Here is a 17,648-nt window from a genome sequence, read left to right as displayed (position 1 = left end):
CTGCATATCGCTCTCAAGCATTTTGAAATACTTGTCCAAAATGAATATACAGAAATCCATGTCTGCGCAGATGACAATGCTTTAACATTGTGGAGAAATTCAAAACCTATAATGCAAGGCTATATTGCATTGGAGCCTGCTTTTGTAACCTTGTCCTTGGAAAAAACAATGTGCTAGCTGACTCTATCCAGAGTTTAATTCGGCACAAAATCATCTCAAAAACTGGATAATGGGAGATTGTTGCACAGCACAGTGTCTGATGTATGCACTAGTGTTGAGAGTATGAATGTGTACTTAATTTTCTTTCCTTTCTTCTGAATGAAATTAATTTTTGCCTTGGCAGGCATTCTAAAATGGAAACAAAAACAGAACATGCTGGAAAATCTCAGCAGGTCTGACAGCATCTGTGGAGAGAGAATGGAGCTAATGTTAGAGTTCGCTTCATCAAACCCAAACTTTTATGTTGAAAACATGTAAAAAGATTGAACAACAAAAATGACTTAACATGAGCTAAGATATCTAAATATTTGCATAGCTGTACACTATAAGTTCTAAATCCCTTAGAATAAAGTTTGCTTGTCCAGAAGAATCCCACCAGAGACCCATCTCCTGAATCATTCACAAAACATCCAGCTATCACCTGTGTATTTAGCTCGGTGTGGAACTAACTACTAAAATCAATCACTTTGAACAATAAACTCTGACTGAGAAAGGAGCCATTATCTTATAATTTCTAAACAATGGACCAGAAATCAGCTTGCTATATCAATGTTTGGTAACCGGTCAGTTTGAAAGAGATAAGCATTGAGCAAAGAAATCCTCCATTGTCTGATCCAAAACCAGTAAACCACTCTGAGTAGACTGCCACTGCCAACCATGGAGACCAGCATCCACTTGCTTCCTTCCCCATTTGCTCTCCCGATTTAGGACCATCAAACTACTCCAAACATTGCCAAACAGACAGGCTATGAGTTGAATATGCAAGAAAGGAATTTATTAAAGGAATAGATCTCGACAATAAAAATAAACTGCTGGAAATACACGGCAGGTTTGGCAGCATTTGTGAAGTGAGAAAGAGTTAATTTAAAAATGATTAATTTCTCTAACTTAAAAAGTCAATGCACAGAATGGACAGAGACAGCCTTTAATCCATCTCCTTGCTCCAAAAACAAATTCAAATTGAATCTAAGACCACAGGAGATGCATACTAGATCCAAGCTGACGAGAGTAGGCATTACACCTGATCTCCTGCTTGACCCCAGGCTTGATCTTAAGTCAAAGGGCAGTGATGTTGAGACTAACAATTCTTCTTCAGAACGGCTGTCCCCAGGTGTTGCCAGATGAGAGCATTTCTAGCATCCAAAATATTTTGCTTTTATTGTCTTGACAATACTCACCCATCCTCCTCACTCTGGAGACGTTCATTGATGATGTTAAGCAGCTTTTCTTTCGCTTCCAGAGCCTGAGTAAATGCCGAGGACCACACTGACACTTTCACCTTCACAGGAGCAGAGATTAGTCCTAGAAATCAAACATTATACCCAGCTATTCAATGAGAAGAAAATCCATTTCAATTACACCTATTAATGTGCTTTTCAGTATTAACTTGCTTGATTGTGCTGTTCAATAGATCACCGCCAGCAAATTGCATTTGTGACTGAATCCAAATCGTATTCTTGCACATTTCCAGTGTTTTCCTTCCCTGCACTAACTTGCATATATATTTACTGGGTCTGACCGTGCTCAGACCAAAGCATAGGCATCAGCTGGTTTTACCCTCTTTCTATTCAGTATGCTTGTGGTCCTTATTAACTAGTCTGCTAATACCTCACTCAACCCAATCCACCGAGCTACAAACAAAATCTGTGTACTAGATATAATGTAAACACTGCTTATGCTGGTGAAACAGCACTTCCAGAGATCAAATAAATTTGTTATTTGTGTTTGCTAGAATTCTCAAAACGACACCTATGGTGGTGGTCCCTAGAAATTAAATGAAATGAAAATTGCTTGTCACAAGTAGGCTTCAATGAAGTTACTGTGAAAAGCCCCTAGTCGCCACATTCCGGCACCTGTTCGGAGAGGCTGGTATGGGAATTGAACCGTGCTGCTGGCCTGCCTTGGTCTGCTTTAAAAGCCAGCTCTTTAGCCCTGTGCTAACCCATCCCCTGTTTAAGGGCAACACAGCAGATTAAGGGGGCTTGGGGGACCAATTGAGGCTCAGAGTTGATAATCGCCCCAGGGGATGGAGACCCCTCTTCTGCAGGGGAAAATGTAGGGAACAAGATAGAGCCATGAAGCTGCTGTACAATTCTCCATAAATACCTTTTGTGATCATTAATGATGTCTGTGAAAGTACATCATTTCACCTTGTGGTTTTAATGTCTTCTCTAGGGCTTTAATTCTTTTTTGCTGATTTCTCCATGTTCAATAGTTGCTAGTTTCTTTTGAGCTCTTTAATTTCTGCATTTCTTCCGAGTGGAATCCATCATGTTCTGACTGGGCATTTACATTTCCCAAATGGAACCTTCTTTTCCACTTGTCTTAACTTCCCTTTTGGCTTCACTGTTGGTCAGGTCTGGATGTAATGATCAATGTTAGATCTAGATGTAATGATCAATGGGGCTGTCCCACAATGGGAAACCCCATTGATCAGCTGGGTTAACAGAGTTGTGGCTCGGCAGGGCAGAGAATCCGCCTATGGTCTTTTGAGCCAGGGTTCCTATCTGGGATCTTCCTATCCAGTTATATCAATTGGGATCATTACAGACCAACTTTCTGATTAGGTGGTACGTTTGATGATACAAAGTGTGGTCATCTTCAGTTGATGACTGGGCGAATTCTCTGGCAAACCCAATCTTAGTACTAAAGATCCCAACACTAGATCCTTTACACCCAAGATTAATCCCCATTGGGAAAAAAAGGAAGAAAGGTCGGACTTTAGGAATCAGTCAACTGTGATATATCATTCAATACTGTGCACATTAGTAACCTAAAAGTTGGGGAACATTAGGAAGCGGTTGACCACGATATCATTAGGTGCAGTGCAAGGTAAAAAAAAAGAAAAGGCAGGTATAATGGTAAAAAGTGCATTATGGTAAAAAATGCATTGATGCAATGAAAATAAGTTAACTGTAAATCAACAATTTAAACAATTAACTGCAAGGATATTTATCAAACCTTCTCCTTTCTTTCCTATTGAAATGTATGAAAAGGTGAGGATACACTGATCAGAACCAATTAAAAAATGAAAAACAAAAGTTTAAAGAAAATAACTTGCATTTTATATACAGGGTCTGCATTTATATCGTACCTTTCACATCTTCAGGATATCCCAAAGACGTTACAGCCAATTAAATGCTTTTTTGAAATACAGCTGTTCTAATGTTTGGAATGTGCCAGCCAATTTGCATGCAGCAAGTTCCCACAAACAGCAAATTCATTAACAACCAAATAATCAGTTTTTGATCATCTTGGTTGAGGGAGAATGCAGACTACAGGATGATCCTCTGTTCTCCTTGGAATGATGGCATGGGCAATAAAAAGGCTTCTAGAAGATAGAGTATGACAGTGAAGGAATGAAGGAGGCAAACTTTTAGGAGAGAAAGGCAGATACTAAGTAAGTTTGCTTCAACTTGCATGGAGCACGATATTGGGATTGCAGAAACACTAGAGGTGGGTTTTGAAATGTCAGTGGAAGTTATTATTCAAAGAGCAAGGGGACTACAGTTATTCAAACTGAAGATGAGCAAATAAGCAGTACATGTGTTTACAGTGAAGATCCCAAGAGAAGAAATGGAAAGCGGTGTCTACAATTTTCACAAATTCTGTGGAACGAAATCTTACTTGTGCTTGAGGAGTTTGGGGGGGGGGGGGGGGGGAATTAGTTCAAAGGTGACAGAGATAAGCCAGGAAATCAGCTATTGGTAAATGACTAAGTTGTGATATTCCATTTTGGCAAAATAGCACCATACATGCAGACGAACGAGCAGGAGATCCTCTTGCCCATTACGAGTACAAATGCTTAACCCTAGCAGACTTTCTGGGGCAAGCCTCATTATAATTATGGTAGCCTCCCAATCAACGTCTCCATGAATTGTGGCATGTGGAAGCACCTCTGGCCAGAGGAGAGTGGCAGGCTAACTGTCAAAAGCAGCTGAGATCAACTTTAAACCCTCTAGGTTCACTGGAGGTAAATTCAATCACCCTTGAACTTCTATCCACTACAGCAAAGTCTTACCCTCTGCCTAGTACTGCAAGTAAAGATTGAAAATGTATCCTATGGTATTGTGACATTAGAATATGCCCAAATCTTTTCCAACTGTGACCCCATTTTGCAGTTTGCAAATTGCTGTCATCCCAGACCGAGAACTGGTCGAGTAGGAGCGAGTGTCATTTGTGAGGGGAAGGGGAGCGAGGGATTTGTGGGAACAAAGGGAAAGAGAGATTTAAGAGAGTAAAGTGCTAACTCAACAGGATTTTTTAAAAGTACCTTTTGACAGGCTTTTCTGGAGCAGGAATCAGGCCTCAAAAAAGAAAATCTCTGTTCGGCCATGCCCACCACCGGAAATAATGCGAGTATTTAAAGGAGCCAAGCAGCTTCTAGCACTCCTGGTGCTGGAGTTCCATGTCAGGAGCTGCCATAGAGCCCATGACCTCAAAATCTGGTCTCACGGCTCCACTGGGAGTCACGGCCCACAGTTTGGGAAGTACTGGAGTAAGTCACTGAAGTTTTCTTTCATCATAGCACTCAGGTTTTGGATTAAGAAAGGGTATGAGGAGTCGAAGATCATTCGACTGTTCAGACAGTACGGAGGTGTCAGAATTTTACAACACACAATACTCAGTTGCAGCACTTAGATCGGAGTCATAAAGTCATGGGTCTAAACCCAAACTCCAGCATGTGAGCACAAAATCCAAGCCTACAACACAGTGCAGTACTGAGTGAATGCAGAACTCTTGGAAATGCCGTCTTCTAGGCGAGACACTATATTGAGTCCTCATCAGCTCACGTGCATGCAAAAGATTTAAGGGAGCTATTTGAATAATATAATTTTCCTGTTACATTTGTATCACATTCATCACCAGGTGAACAGATCACCTCGCCATTTATCGTCTTGTTGTTTGCAGAACTTTGTATGTTTGCCATGTCATTGTCTCCATGACAACACAAATTGAGGTGGCTGTGAGGTGCTTTGGCATGTCCTGAGCTTATCAAGAAACAATATAAATGCAAGTTCTTTCTTTCATTTAACCCCAAAATGAGTAAAGAGAGAGATCAGAAGGTCACGGGTTGAGCAGTCTGTAATACTGTCCAACTCTGTAACTGCCTCAGTTCATACTGAAACACTCATTCATCCTTTTGTTACCATTGTACTTGACTATTCAAACACACTCAGTCATATTCCATTTGAACATATCCTCCGTAAATCTACGATCATCCAAACCTCTGCTGTCCATGCTCATGCCCTAACTCTCACCAGGTCTTATTAATCCATCGTTCCTGTGCATGCTATTCTACATTGACTCCCGGTTAAGAAGTGCCTTGATTTTAAAATGCCCATCCTTGATTTCAAAGCCCTCATGATCTCATCGCTCCCCATCTCTTCCAGCCCAACAACTCAAATGCCTGCATTTTTTTGAGCACACAATTTTAAATCCATCATTTGTGGCCATGTCTTTAGCTGTCGAGGCCCCAAGCTCTGTAATACCCTCCCTAAATCTTGCTGCCTTTCTACCTCACAACAAGCTATCTACCTCTTTGATGAAGCTTTTGGTCATCAGTCCCAATATTTCCTTCGTTGACTCAGTGTCAAATTCTGCTTTATATCATTCCTATGAGGGACGTTTACATTAAAGATGTTATACGAATGTAAATTGATGTAGCAGAGCACAAAGATCCTTTTAAAGGGAAACTAGATAGGACATGAAATAGCAGGAATATTGAATGGAGCATGATATGTACAAAGACTGGATGAGATAAAGTGGCAAAATTAAAACCTGAGAAAACATGAGTGAGAGATGAAGCTCAGTGGGAAATTAAAATGGCTCTCGTAGTGAGAAGGCGAGATTAGACTAGGTGATTCGCATGGAAATAACCACCAGTGGAGAAGTGATGGGCTGAGTGGCACATTTCAGTACTGGATCATTCTGCAATTCTATGATTTCATATAGTTGCCACCTTTTGTCATTCACTCGAATTAAAGCCTTACCATGCCAGTGCTGCGTTGAAAGTTGTGTAATCTGTTTGGAGAGTGCTGCAGATTCCTCTGCATCAGCATTAAGAAAAATTCCTAGCATCAGTTCTGTAGCCAAACGTTTGAACATAGTATAAACAGCAACGGGCTCACTGCTGGTGGAATAAGAGTTTAAAAAAGGTCAAAACTCAATAGAACAAGCCGTGCATTTATGACATCTTGTGGAAGAATAACTGGCAAAAATCCTTTTCTCGAGTATATGGCAATCCTCTGCTTGGATACAGTGTGAAAATTGCATCTTGGTGGATTTTTAAAAATACAACTTTACAAATAGCTCAAGGAGTCATCTTTTGCTAAAAAAAATGCATGACTTTAACTTAGAAATGCTAATAATGTAAACATTGGGCATTCAATGTTAAATAAATTGATTTTACTTGATTTGGGATACTCTGAACTTAGGAGGATTAGACTTCATCCACCAATTTATCTATTTCTCAGGATGTGGGAAACAATGGCAAAGACATATTTATTGTCCATCCGAATTGTCCGGTGGTGGGTCTTCCTGAATCATTGCAGTCCTGGTGGTGATGGTGGTCCTGCAGAGCTCGTTCAGAAATATCAAGATATTGACCCAGTGATGAAGAAAGGATGGCGATGCATGTCCAACAATAATCTGCTTTAACTTCAACAAACTTGCTGGGAAACTGAAATGACCATGAAAATTGTTTATGTCAGAAAGCCAAAACATTTAATTAACCTCCTACAGGAAGACAAAATACATACCTGGACTCTGGCCCAAATTCAACTCCAGTTGCCGCGCACTATGGCCAGGATCTTCTGAGCAGCAGTGATAATAGAGGGCCGTTGCTTGAAAATCCCACTTAATTGCCAAACGTTTCTTCCGGATGGTCAGGCTGGGGGTTCGGTTGTGTAGTTACCCAGGTGGTAGATTAGGTTTTAATCAGACTAACATTTCCTGGGTAACGCGGAACTGCCCCATGTCTCCAGCTCTGAGATGGAGACATTCATGGAGGGTCACGAGGAGCAGGCAAATTTCCCATTGGAATTTGAAACTTCCAAGGCAATTCCTACACTGGTCCAAACGTCAGGACTTCTGTAGTGCTGCGCTTCTTCAGTCGTACGTCCAGTTTCTGATGATCCGGAGACTGGAAGATTTGGTCCTATATGAGCGTTCACCATTTATGCCCTCAGGAAACTAGGATGTGTAATTAATACTTTGGATGTGGACAAAACTAGCAAAGTTAGTACTTATTTAAAAACCTACCTGATAACAGAAAATGCAGCTGAGAATGATTTCTGCTCTGTAAACTAGACAGCTGTCATTTACAGAAACATATTCTTCTTTGACTTTATTGTACCAAATGTATATTTGGCAAGTCACTTATCGTCAAGCTTGATATAATCGCAGGTTACATAGTCCATGCAGCCTTTTGTCAATTAGTTCGGATAGTGGAATGAATAATGAATAAATTATATGTGGGCAAATAGAAATTCAACAAATATTTATTGGATTTTTAAAAATATATAACCCTATTAAGTAATTACAAGGCAAATACAGTGGTACTGAAGATATCGGTATTAAAGTAAGACATTCAAACAGTGACAGCAAAATGACTAATTATGGCATTTTCAACATCTGCAAAGGCAACAGGAAAACCAAAGGCACCGTTTTATATCTATTAAAACTACACACCCCTGCCACCAACTCTGTCCTTCTCCCCAGCGGTGGCCGAATGCGAATTGCGTTAAAAAGCAAGATTTTTGAACAATGCGCTACTTTTGTGACGCAATAGTCTCTTTCCCCTGTTCTTCATTTCAATGAGGTCTTGATGCTAGCCATCCTTTTCTGCTCTTATCTAGCAAAGACCTTATTGATCTTGGCTTTAATGTTATCAATTCAGCTAGCATCGATTTTGTGGGAGAGTTTTCCACACTCCTACCACCCTTTGCATAAAGAGGTGTTTCCCAACTTCTCCTGAATGAACTGGCTCTGATTCCCCTTGTCCTACACTTTCCTTCCAGTGAAAAATGTTGCTTATCTACACTATCAATTCCTCGCAAAACCTTTTTTTAAAAAACCTAAAGATCACCTTGACTTGTATTCTCTGGAATTTGCTAAATTTGTGGTGCTTGGATTGGCATATATCTGGCCTAACCTAGGTCTTGTATGGTTGTCGTGAAGCGACCTTGCTATTATATTTTAACCCTCTAGCTATAAAGGCTAACATTGCATTTGTTTTTTTTTGATAAATGTAAGTCAGGTGCACAAAATATAGAAGACCATCTACATGGGCCACTAAATCACTTGGGAATTCCATGGTTCCTAGCATTTTCACTATTTAATACTTAGACTTGTCCTTTATTTTTCAAAAATTGGCTATCTCAAACTTGCCTGCACTGAAATCTATCTGCCAGTTTCATTTTTTAAAAATTTGACAAATGTCTTTGTTAATTTTATGCTCTTACATACACTAATTAATATCCTATGTTATTGACAAAATTGGAAAATGACTCTCTATTCAGTTGAACAGAATGCTAATGTTACCCTATAAATTCACTCAGATTGAAGGAGCAGCTGGGGAGGACAGATTTGGTGGCAGGGGTGTGCCAACAATGTGACTATCCGGTCATGGGTAAGCAGCTCATGTATTCCATCATGTAAGTGTTCATAATCAGAGCAAGCTGTTCCAGACTGCTGAGGGTGGTTTGCATTCCTTCCTAGTTGAACCACTGCTCTTATATTCACTCATGTTGCTGCACATGTCTCTCCATGAGGTTGGCCAATGTCTCATGGTCATAGCTCATGCAGTGGAGATCATAATGGTAATGTACTCCTTTATTCTCAGTAGAAGAGCTTCCACTGTCTCAGGGAACTTCGCCAGTAGTCCACACATCTGGTGGTAATTAATTAAATACTGTGCCTCAAAAAGTGACTCCTGAGATTCCATGATCCTGTCCACTAGAGCATCATTGTGTCATTCCTCCTTCTTCCAGGAAAGACGGTGTATAGATGATTGACACTTCCTCCTGCACTCCGGTGCAGTGACTTTCATCCTGTGCCATTGACTTTACACATACACTAAAATCACTCCGATGTGCTGGTACACAAGTTAATGAAGTATGGACTAGTCATATGTGATATTTAGATATGGCCCTGTTCTTTGTGAAAGCACACTTCGCCACTGCCTTAACTATGCTGCCCTTCTGATACAACCCCAACTTTGCACTCCCATTGTGCTCAACAAAATGACAGCATGACCTCCAGCATTACTACCATGTGCCAAGGTGACTGCAACACTGCCTTAAACACCTGCTAACAGTAACACCATCAAATAATCCAGAAGCGTGATGGTCTGCTGCACTCACTGGTTGCAATCGGAATCCAGGTTACCTTGGTTGCTGCAAGGCTATTATGGTGGCCAGAAGGGTAGAACGCTGTTCTTCTCTTCTGGACGTTTTCCACTAAAACATGAGTCGTGATCACAGATGTATCGGGCAGCTGGACCCACACTTTCCAGCATCCCCCATTCAATAAATAAAAACGCACGGTGAAAAGGGTGGAGAGCTGTTCAGATTACAGTGCTCTCATTCACATGTGTGCGCTTACATGTGCTAGCAATCTTCACAATATTAATGATTACTGGTAAGGTATGACAGATAAACTGGCTCTGTGCAAATGCTTGGTGCCATGTATGTTGCAGCGGTAACTTCAAGGCAGCATGTTGTGCTCTGCAACCACATTCAGCCTGATTGGCTTCCTTCTTCCCAATCATACAGTTATGCTGCGACCATGTGCAGATATGAGGGACCTGGTCAAGGGTCAATAGTGTGGATGCATGCTGATAAATAAGTGGCAAGAGGACAAGTGAATGGGATAATGAGGTTGAGATTGATCATTTAACCACCCACAGGGTCTTGGCAGCCAACTACATGACTGTATAATATCTGTATTAGGTAGTGGCAGCAAGACAATGAATGCCATCTACATGGCTGTATCTTGAGAATTCATTTTATGATTTCAGTGGTTCAGTAGTATACTTTGATCAGTCAGCAACTGGGACCCGTGTGTCCCTTACCTGGAACTTTCTTTTAAGACCTCTCCCTTTCCTCTCTGCCAAGTGCCAGCTATGGTGTTCCCCACAAGCACACCTGGCCTGTATTTTTGCACTGCTTTCCCCCTGTACAAGTACTTTGGACCCCCAGTGATCCAAGTGGAGTTGAAAGTGTCCCGGTTGAGGCAATATATTTATAATTGGAAATGAAAATTTTAATTTCTGATGGAAATGAAACTTTCAATTTATGATGGGGGAAGGGATCTGATATAGAGCATTGAAGATAGTGATGGATGAGCAGACCAGGATGTGGGTGATTTGGAGCTTATTCACTGTCAATATCTAGAGGTTATTAAGGATGGGATTTGAGTTGAGATATGGCAAAGGAATAGAAATAGGTTTCCATGGCTATGGGAGTAAGGCATGGCAGAAGTGATCACCAGTAAGCTATAGATATGTCAACTCCAATCTTTTCATGAAAGATGCAATTTCTCAAAATTGAGTCTCTTCAGTGCTTGTGCGGGTGTTCTCAAATTTTGCGATATTTCACATGCTCCTACATCTCTGAACATATTTTCCATGTGTCAAATATGAATAATTGATTTCCGGCAGGGGACTTCTTAAAATATTTACTTAACCTCTGGCAGCGCCACTGGGGGCATCTTAAAACTGCTACCAATTGTTAAATTCTTGATTTATTTGGCTGACTACAGCACAATTCCTGCTCCTTTTCACTGGGTTAGAAATGAAATGAAAACAAGTTAATAGCTATTACTCTACATTTTCCAGCTGCTTTGATTGTTGCTCAGGGAGCTGGGTCACTGACTTGTCTGCTGATCAGTGACTTGGTTATAGGGAGCAGCCCTGCAAACCCCTGAAGCTGCCACTGGCTTTTTAAAACTATTTTGCTCATCTCCTGACTGCTTCCTACAGAGAGCACTTTTAAGAGACAATTATTCCATTACTGAACTTATACTTAAACATATAAACAACTGCAGTATTACACTTACTGAATAGTTGATAAATTTTCACACATAACCTTTGTGTAAAAATATGCACATGACTGTACATTTACATTTAAGTTAGGTAAAAGCATATCTAATATCTGTCAGGCAGGGAAAAAAATGGTTGAGTGAGGGAACCATGGTTTACAAAAAGAGGTTGAATGTCTTGTTAAGAGGAAGGGGGCTTATGTAAGGATGAGAAAACAAGGTTCAGTTAGGGCACTTAAGAGATACAAGATAGCTAGTAAGGAGCTCAAGAAAGGGCTTAGGAGAGCTAGGAGGGGGCGGGTAGGATCAAGGAAAATCCCCAAGGCTTTTTACACTTGTGAGGAATAAAAGAATGACCAAGGTGAAGTTAGAGCCGGTCAAGGACAGTAGTGGGAACATGTGCATGGAGTCTGAAGATATAGGAGAGGCCCTAAATGAATACTTTTCTTCAGTGTTCACAAAGGAGAGGGGCCATGTTGTTGAGGAGGATAGTGCGATACAGGCTGGAAGAGGTAGATATTCGGGAGGAAGATGTGCTAGAAATTTTGAGAAGCCTGAGGATAGATAAGTCCCCTGGGCCTGATGGGAGATATCCTAGGATTCTTTGGGAGGCGAGGGATGAGATTGCAGAGCCTTTGGTTTTCATCTTTATGTCCTCATTGTCTACAGGAAAAGTGCCAGAAGACTGGAGAGAGGCGAATGTTGTCCCCTTGTTCAAGAAAGGGAATAAGTATAACCCTGGAAATTATAGGTCGGTTAGTCTCACTTCGGTCATAGGTAAATTATTGGAAAGGGTCCCGAGGGATAGGATTTATGATCATTTGGAAAGATACAGCTTAATCCAGGATAGTCAGTACGGATTTGTGAGGGGTAAGTCTTGCCTCACAAGTTTGATTGTATTCTTTGAGGAGGTAACTAAGTACACAGATGAAGGTAGAGCAGTTGATGTCGTATACATGGATTTTAGTAAGGCGTTTGATAAGGTGCCCCATGGTCAGCTCATGCAGAAAGTAAGGAGGCATGGCATAGAGGGAAATCTGGCCGATTGGATCAGTAACTGGCTATCACATAGAAGACAGAGGGTGGTGGTCGATGGTAAATTTTCATCCTGGAGCCCAGTCACCAGCTGTGTACCACAGGGATCAGTGCTGGGTCCTCTGATATTTGTGATTTTTATCAATGACTTGGAGGATGGAGTTGAAGGTTGGGTTAGTAAACTTGCTGATGACACCAAGATTGGTGGAGTAGTGGATAATGTGGAGGGCTGTTGTAGGCTGCAAAGAGACATTGATAGGATGCAGAGCTGGGCTGAAAAGTGGCAGATGGAGTTTAACCCTGCTAAGTGTAAGGTGATTCATTTTGGTAGGACAAATTTGAATGTGATTACAGGGTTAACGACAGGGTTCTGAAGATTGTGGAGGAGCACAGAGATCTCGGAGTTCATGTCCATAGACCTCTGAAAATTGCCACCCAAGTGGCCTCCCAACAGCCAGCGGGAGATAGAGGAGCAGATAGGTAGACAGATTTTGGAAACGAGTAAAAACAACAGGGTTGTTGTGATGGGAGACTTCAACTTCCCCAATATTGACTGGGACTCACTTAGTGCTGGGGGCTTAGACGGTGCAGTTTGTAAGGAGCATCCAGGAGGGCCTCTTAAAACAATATGTAGACAGTCCAACTAGGGAAGGGGCTTTACTGGACCTGGTATTGGGGAATGAGCCCGGCCAGGTGGAAGAAGTTTCAGTAGGGGAGCATTTTGGGAATAGTGACCACAATTCAGTAAGTTTTAAAGTGCTGGTGGACAAGGATAAGAGTGGTCCCAGGGTGAATGTGCTAAATTGGGGGAAGGCCAATTATAACAATATTAGGCGGGAACTGAAGAACCTAGATTGAGGCGGATGTTTGAGGGTAAATCAACATCTGACATGTGGGAGGCTTTCAAATGTCAGTTGAAAGGAATTCAGAACCGGCATGTTCCTGTGCGGAAGAAGGATAAATACGTTAAATTTCGGGAACCTTGGATAACAAGAGATATTGTAGGCCTCGTTAGAAAGAAAAAGGAGGCATTTGTCAGGGCAAGAAGGCTGGGAACAGACAAAGCCTGTGTGGAATACAAGGAAAGTAGGAAGGAACTTAAGCAAGGAGTCAGGAGGGCTGGAAAGGGTCACGAAAAGTAATTGGCAAATAGGGTTAAGGAAAATCCCACGGCTTTTTACATGTACATAAAATGCAAGAGGTTAGCCAGGGAAAGAGTTGGCGCACTGAAGGATAGGCAAGGGAATCTATGTGTGGAGCCAGAGGAAATGAGCGAGGTACTAAATGAATACTTTGCATCAGTATTCACCAAAGAGAAGGAATTGGTGGGTGTTGAGTCTGGAGAAGGGTGTGTAGATAGCCTGGGTCACATTGAGATCCAAAAAGTGTTGGGCGTCTTGAAAAATATTACGGTAGACAAGTCCCCAGGGCCTGATGGGATCTACCCCAGAATACTGAAGGAGGCTAGAGAGGAAATTGCTGAGGCCTTGACAGAAATCTTTGGATCCTCACTGTCTTCAGGTGATGTTCCGGAGGAGTGGGGAATAGCCAATGTTGTTCCTTTGTTTAAGAAGGGTAGCACGGTGTTGCTCGTTCTGGGCGAGTGCGCTTTACACTCAATTTGGCTCTGTTTTATCCCGCGGCTCTAGAGTCGCCAGGTATCGTTATGATACCGCCACAAGATTCAAGTTCAAGTTCAGACCAATAACTCAATACACCAGTTAGTAAGTTCAAACAAGACACGTTTATTATAGTAGTTATCTACTACTTATGCATATAAAACTAAGAGACTAGGCTATTCCTACCACTAACAGGCCAATACTTATCTGGAATAAGGGAACTGCCGGATCAGGGAACAATGGCCTCTTGCTTTGTCCTGAATCCGCAGGCTTCCGGTTGGTGTGGACTAAAGGGGTCAGGAGTGTCTACTCTCGTAGCGTGCGTTGTATGACACTTACTTGATGGCGGCTGCTGACCAGGCCCCTCCTTCTCAAGGTCTTCTGCTGCATAGGTGTTCTGCTGGGAGGGCCGGCTGGTCAAAAAGAACGAATCAGTCCTGGGACCCGGCTTTTATAGGTCCCAGGGGCTTCGCGTCCTTTTGGGCGGACCCTCTATAAACTTACAAATCGATTGATTTGAATTTCCCCAATAACGGGGCTGTTCCTCGATCACTGGGTAGTTCCTTCCACTTTATTTGTGTCCTTTATCTCAGACTCCACTGGCGCCGGGGTGTCTGACCTTCTATAGAATGTAGCGATTTCAGTTAACTGTTGTGTCCATTGTGCCTAGGAATCACCGTGAATCGCTCACATATTATACGCAGCTTGTTAGTTACAATTCTGTCTGGTTTCTTTAGCAGCTAGAATACAGGGGATTCTGCAAACTGCTTGTTTCTTTGCCAATGTCCATTTTTCCCTGTAACCTTTGCGGTTCTTCCATTTTGTGTGAGGAAGTGGCCAACCCAGGTGGCTACAAAGGATAATCCAGGCCTTACGTCAGTGGTACGGAAATTACTGGAGAGAATTCTTCGAGACAGGATCTACTCCCATTTGGAAGCAAATGGATGTATTAGTGAGAGGCAGCATGGTTTTGTGAAGGGGAGGTCGTGTCTCACTAACTTGATAGAGTTTTTCGAAGAGGTCACAAAGATGATTGATGCAGGGAGGGCAGTGGATGTTGTCTATATGGACTTCAGTAAGGCCTTTGACAAGGTCCCTCATGGTAGACTGGTACAAAAGGTGAAGTCACACGGGACCAGGGCGAGCTGGCAAGGTGGATACAGAACTGGCTAGGTCATAGAAGGCAGAGAGTAGCAATGGAAGGGTGCGTTTCTAATTGGAGGGCTGTGGTGTTCTGCAGGGATCAGTGCTGGGACCTTTGCTGTTCGTAGTAAGTGATTTGGAGGAAAATGTAACTGGCCTGATTAGTAAGTTTGCAGACGACACAAAGGTTGGTGGAATTGCAGATAGCGATGAGGACTGTCAGAGGATACAGCAGGATTTAGATCGTTTGGAGGCTTGGGCGGAAAGATGGCTGATGGAGTTTAATCCAGACAAATGCGAGGTAATGCATTTTGGAAGGTCTAATGCAGGTAGGGAATATTCAGTGAATGGTAGAACCCAGAGTATTGAAAGTCAGAGATCTAGGTGTACAGGTCCACAGTTCACTGAAAGGGGCAACACAGGTGGAGAATGTAGTCAAGAAGGCATACTTGCCTTCATTGGCCGGGGCATTGAGTATAAGAATTGGCAAGTCATGTTGCAGCTGTATAGAATCTTAGTTCGGCCACACTTGGGAGTATAGTGTTCAATTCTGATCGCCACACTACCAGAAGGATGTGGAGGCTTTAGAGAGGGAGATTTACCAGGATGTTGCCTGGTATGGAGGGCATTAGCTATGAGGAGCGCTTGAATAAACTTGGTTTGTTCTCACTGGAACGACGGAGGTTGAGGGGCGACCTGATAGAGGTCTACAAAATTATGAGGGGCATAGACGGAGTGGATAGTCAGAGGCTTTTCCCCAGGGTAGAGGGTCAATTACTCGGGGGCATAGGTTTAAGGTGCAAGAGGCAAGGTTTAGAGGAGATGTACGAGGCAAGTTTTTTTTTTAAAACACAGAGGGTTGTGGGTGCCTGGAACTCGCTGCCGGAGGAGGTGGTGGAAGCAGGGACAATAGTGACATTTAAGGGGCACCTTGACAAATACATAAATAGGATGGGAATAGAGGGATACAGACCCAGGAAGTATAGAAGATTTTAGTTTAGTCGGGCAGCATGGTCGGCACGGGCTTGGAGGGCCGAAGTGCCTGTTCCTGTGCTGTACTTTTCTTTGTTCTTTGTTATTGTGGCATTGGATGCAGAGAAGGCTTCCTGAGTGGGGATATCTGCTCACTGTGTTGGAGCCGTTTGGAATGGGGCTTAAATTTGTGTTGTGCGTTTGGTTGTTATGTAAGGTGCCTAAAGCTAGTGTCCGTACAAAGAATGAGTGTTCGGGATATTTTCAGCTGCACAGGTGAACAAGGCAAGGGTGCCCTACGTGTCTCCTCTTGTTTGCATTGGCAATCGGGGCTGGTTTAGCACAGTGGGCTAAACAGCTGACTTGTAATGCAGAACAAGGCAGCAGCACAGGTTCAATACCTATACCGCCCTCCCCGAACAGGTGCCGGAACGTGGCGACGAAAGGCTTTTCACAGCATTCACACCTTTAACATCATTGAAGTCTACTTGCGACAATAAGCTATTATTATTAATAATAGAGCCTTTGGCTATTGCCCCGAGGGTCTCAGAGGGGGGGGAAATGGGGAGGGTGAGGAAAACACAGAGGGCGGGATTCTCCGATCTCCCACCGGGCCGGAGAATCGCCAGGGAGTGGCGTGAATCCTGCCCCGCTGCTGGATTCTCCGGCGCTGGTTTTTCGGCGGGCGCGGGAATCGTGCCACACCGTCAGGGGCCGTTGGTAGTGCCCCCCCGCCCCGATGATCCTCCGCTCCGCGATGGGCCAAGTGGCCGCCCGTTTTCGGCCAGTCCCACCAGCGTAAATCAAACATGGTCCGGGAGAGCGGTTTTGGGCCCCGTATCTAAGGAAGGATGTGCTGGCCTTGAAAAGGTTCCAGAGGAGGTTCACAACAATGATCCCTGGAATGAAGAACTTGTTGTATGAGGAACCTTTGAGAATTCGGGGTCTGAGACTGCGAGGCCTGGATAGAGTGGACATGGAGAGGATGTTTCCACTTGTAGGAAAAACTAGAACCAGAGGACAACAATCTCAGACTAAAGGGACGATCCTTTAAAACAGAGATGAAGAGAAATTTCTTAAGTTGGAGGGTGGTGAATCTGTGGAACATTTTGCCACAGAAGACTGTGGAGGAGAATTCAGAGTATCTTTAAGATAGAGATAGATAGGTTCTTGATTAATAAGGGGATCAGGGGTTATGGGGAAAAGGCAGGAGAATGGGGATGAGAAAATATCAGCCATGATTGAATGGCAGTTCAGACTCGATGATTTGGCGCGTGCGCCTCTCTCTCTCTCTGTGCGCCTCTCTCTCTCTCTGTGCGCCTCTCTCTCTCTCTCTCCTGTGGTGCGCCCTCTCTTCATCTCTCTCTCGTCTCTGGTGCTGCCGTCTCTCTCTCCTCTGTGCGCCTCTCTCTCTCTCTCGGTGCGTGCAGCCCTTCTCTCTCTCGTCTGTGCGCGTCTCTCTCTCTCTCTGTGGTGCGCCGCGCGCCTCCTCCCTCTCTTGTGCGCCTCTCCTCTCTCTCTGTGCGGCTCTCTCTCTCTCTCTCTCCTCTCTCTTGGGCGCCTCTCTCTCTAGCCTTCGCCCTCCTCTGTGCGCCTCCTCCCTTCCCGCCTCTCTCC

At 43.3% G+C, this 17,648-nt stretch overlaps 1 protein-coding gene across 11 annotated transcripts in view; it reads right to left on the bottom strand.

Moving 5' to 3' along the window:
- The window catches only part of LOC119970222 (beta-amyrin 11-oxidase-like), a 161,898-nt gene that overhangs the window by 104,418 nt on the left and 39,832 nt on the right, over positions 1–17,648 (bottom strand). For 7 of the 11 annotated variants that reach the window (XM_038804483.1, XM_038804485.1, XM_038804488.1 and 4 more), the window contains 2 exons: positions 6,213–6,352; positions 1,398–1,521 (listed from right to left, as the gene is read on the bottom strand). In XM_038804483.1, coding sequence (XP_038660411.1) covers positions 1,398–1,521; positions 6,213–6,352 — 264 coding nt within the window. The remainder of the gene's footprint in view (positions 1–1,397; positions 1,522–6,212; positions 6,353–17,648) is intronic. The other 4 variants (XM_038804484.1, XM_038804486.1, XM_038804491.1 and 1 more) reach the window with 1 other exon arrangement.

Source organism: Scyliorhinus canicula, chromosome 8, assembly GCF_902713615.1.
Source record: "Scyliorhinus canicula chromosome 8, sScyCan1.1, whole genome shotgun sequence".
NCBI classification, from domain to species: Eukaryota; Metazoa; Chordata; class Chondrichthyes; order Carcharhiniformes; family Scyliorhinidae; genus Scyliorhinus; species Scyliorhinus canicula.
This window is presented reverse-complemented; position numbering and strand designations above follow the sequence as displayed.